The following is a 3,055-nucleotide window of genomic DNA, read 5'->3' on the forward strand; positions in this document are numbered from 1 at the left end:
CTGCAAGGCTCTGAAGCCGCGTTGTCCCATGGTAAGTGGAGGACACTGGCCTCTGTCCTCCTTAGCGTTTTAGTCCTCTAATATTTAAAATAAGATAACAGTATCCATGCCATCCGGTAGTTATTATGAGGATTAGGTGAGATAATATTTTTAAATACTTCAAAACACCCGCTGACATGGACGCACAGGCCAAATGCTTTCTAAGAAAAACATAATGCCCACCGGGCGGTGGTGGCACACGCTTTAATCGCAGCACTCGGGAGGCAGAGGCAGGTGGATCTCTGTGAGTTCGAGACCAGCCTGGTCTACAGAGCTAGTTCCAGGACAGGCTCCAAAGCCACAGAGAAACCCTGTCTCGAAAAAAAAAAAAAAGCATAATGCCCTTCTCATGTCCCTCATGTCCACTTCCCTCTAGTGCTACCTCGCCAGGTTTTAGCTCCTCATCTTCACCCCAGAGAAAGATTTAGTAAAATTTCCCGAGAGAATCCCTTTCACCCTCAACCACTTGCTGGAACACAGATCATTCATGAGTCTGGAACTTCAATCTAGTTTCTACCAAACAGTTAACCGAATGTCAAAAAAAGAAAAAGTGACCCAAGAGGTTATCAAATGAATACTTTATTAGAGTCATAACACTTATAAAATAAATTTATCAGAATTTTAAGACCAACCAACACTTTCTCGTTTGTACAGCTAAGATACGTAAAGAGATTCTTAAACGCCATCATTTTTTGTTCAAGTGCTTTGTCACGCAGCTCACCAGTCTAGAATGCAATCAAACTACAGATCTAAGTATTCACAGTTAGTGGGCTTTGGGTTCAGGTCTTTCTAATCTAGAAGCGATCCATTTACAAAAGGACCACAAGTACATCTGAACGAGTTCATTTAAGTTAATACCAAACCAAGCATGGCCTCTTAACACCTTGCGGAGAGGGATAAAAATCTCAACTAAATTCTAGTGTATTACATTTTAGTGATCCAAAGTACAGTGCACAATGTATCTTTATGGCACATTTATGACTTCATAATATATAATTCATAATACAGGTTTTTGGTGTGTGGTCTGGAGTTGGAAAAAAATGAAGGAAGCAGGGCATTATAGAAGAGCTAAGAGATAGGTGTATAGGCTGTGAGATGGGTTCCTTCAAGGTACACATTGAAGTGTACTTCTTCTTTAGCTGTACCACCAAGCTAGCCCCCAGTATGTTCTTTTTTTGGGAGAGTATTAGATAAACAACATTTGGCCACTGGTTATGCGATTGAACACTATGCTGTTCATTCATGCTTTTTCCTCTGTCTTCCATGAAATATAATACTCCAGCTTCATGACACTCTCAGGTGATGGGTCAGCCAGAAAACAATCCTCAAGCCCCCTTTTCCAGTAGCAGCCCTGTTAAAGCAGTGGGCAAGTAACTCGAAGGAGACTGTGGTGGGAACGGTAGCCTAGCTTTACTTTGTTCTCAATTCAAGCCTTTGTGGTGCATTGCCTAGTCTATGATGTCAATGGGTAGATTAGGATTTTTTCTTTCTGTACTATTCAGCCAGAGCTAGCTTTTGTGTTAGCTGTTGTTTTAAATGACTTTGTCTGCCTGACACCAACATAAATACAACATAGATATCTGGGCTATGATCAAAGCATGTAAGAACCTATAGCTTTATGTTATAGTTAATAGTCTATTCAGATTTAACTCAGAAAGGAGATGCGAAAACCATCAGGAGTAAAAATTCAACTTATTAGAGAGCTATTTGGAAAAGCTTTAAACGCATAAACATTTATATATTCATGCACAGGGCAAATATCCACACTCTCTGGCATAAATAAACCAAAGTATGACATCAGTACAAGATACCAGTTCCAGGAGTGATTAACTGCCTCTGGGGATCTTGTCTTAAGCACTCTCATGTGAGATCTTCTGAGCGGTTAGGAAACCACTAGTTTGGAGTTTATTTCATACCTTATTTTTCCCTACACCCAAGACTCTGCTGGGTTTGGCTTGAGAAGCTGTATGCCCTTTTAAGGGTAAGTATTCGACTAGTAACAAAAGGCAATGTGATTATTGCGAAATGAAAAAAAAATTATCTTATGTGGCTCATCTAATGAGGTTGATAAACTTTCATGATTAGTTCAATATATGGCAGTAGTTGATAGAATTATGGCCTGTGGACCAAATCCAGTCTTGCTCCCTTTTTGTAAATAAAGCTTTATTAGGATACACACATACTCATTTATTTACATAGTGTCTATAGCTGCTTTTATGTTACCAAAGGACAGAACAATTGCCATAGAAACCGTACATCTTACATATGTGCTATCTGACCCCTTTATGAAAAATGTATATCATTCTCTGTTTTACATTAGATACAGAATTAAATGAGAAGCCTGCTTGGGATATATTGTTCTAGTTATTTACTCTTATTAAGGTTTGGGTGACTTAAGAAACAAAAGGAATACTATTGTTTTGTGAACAGTGTCTGCATATTTTAAGAATATGCAGGGGAAATGTACTTAAGTAAAGAGAGCTGGAAAATGAAAGAATACTTCTCCAACATCAGAATAAAATGAAAATCCCACAAACAAAACACACCATAGTTTTAACTTAGGTTCTCTCTGTACAAAGTAAATGATGCTTGGAATGCTGGGACAAATGGTACCCAGGCAATCAGACAGATAAAGCAGACAGGTGAAACTAGCACACAACTGTTGGTTTCCAAGGAGTGTTACGGTCGCCATCTTCGCAAAGCCAGAACCAAACTGCAACCATAACAAGCTGTCGTCATAAAGGTAAAAACCTAAGAGAAGGAAAGAAAAACTGCTATCAAATTCACAGTATAGACTTCCAGAAAACCCATTCCAAAGCGATCACTGAATGAACACTCACCAGCTGACCTGAAGATGCCCCAATACAGAGGATTATTTCATTGTCTTCTATGTTCTGATGATTTTGCTTTATCTCCTCACAGCCCTGAGTTTCCCTTTGCACTCTATAGCTCTTAATTTTCAAATCTACAGTCAGTCTGACATGATATAGATATGAATAATTTGTATTAGTATAGA

At 38.8% G+C, this 3,055-nt stretch overlaps 1 protein-coding gene across 1 annotated transcript in view; it reads right to left on the reverse strand.

The window, feature by feature from the left end:
- Nucleotides 1–602: 602 nt before the first annotated feature.
- Mal2 (mal, T cell differentiation protein 2) overlaps nt 603–3,055 on the reverse strand; it is a 27,593-nt gene continuing 25,140 nt past the window's right edge. Inside the window, exon 3 of the mRNA XM_026785839.1 lies at nt 603–2,790. Coding sequence (XP_026641640.1) covers nt 2,719–2,790 — 72 coding nt within the window. The 3' untranslated portion in view covers nt 603–2,718. The remainder of the gene's footprint in view (nt 2,791–3,055) is intronic.

This window comes from Microtus ochrogaster, linkage group LG3 (assembly GCF_000317375.1).
Source record: "Microtus ochrogaster isolate Prairie Vole_2 linkage group LG3, MicOch1.0, whole genome shotgun sequence".
NCBI classification, from domain to species: Eukaryota; Metazoa; Chordata; class Mammalia; order Rodentia; family Cricetidae; genus Microtus; species Microtus ochrogaster.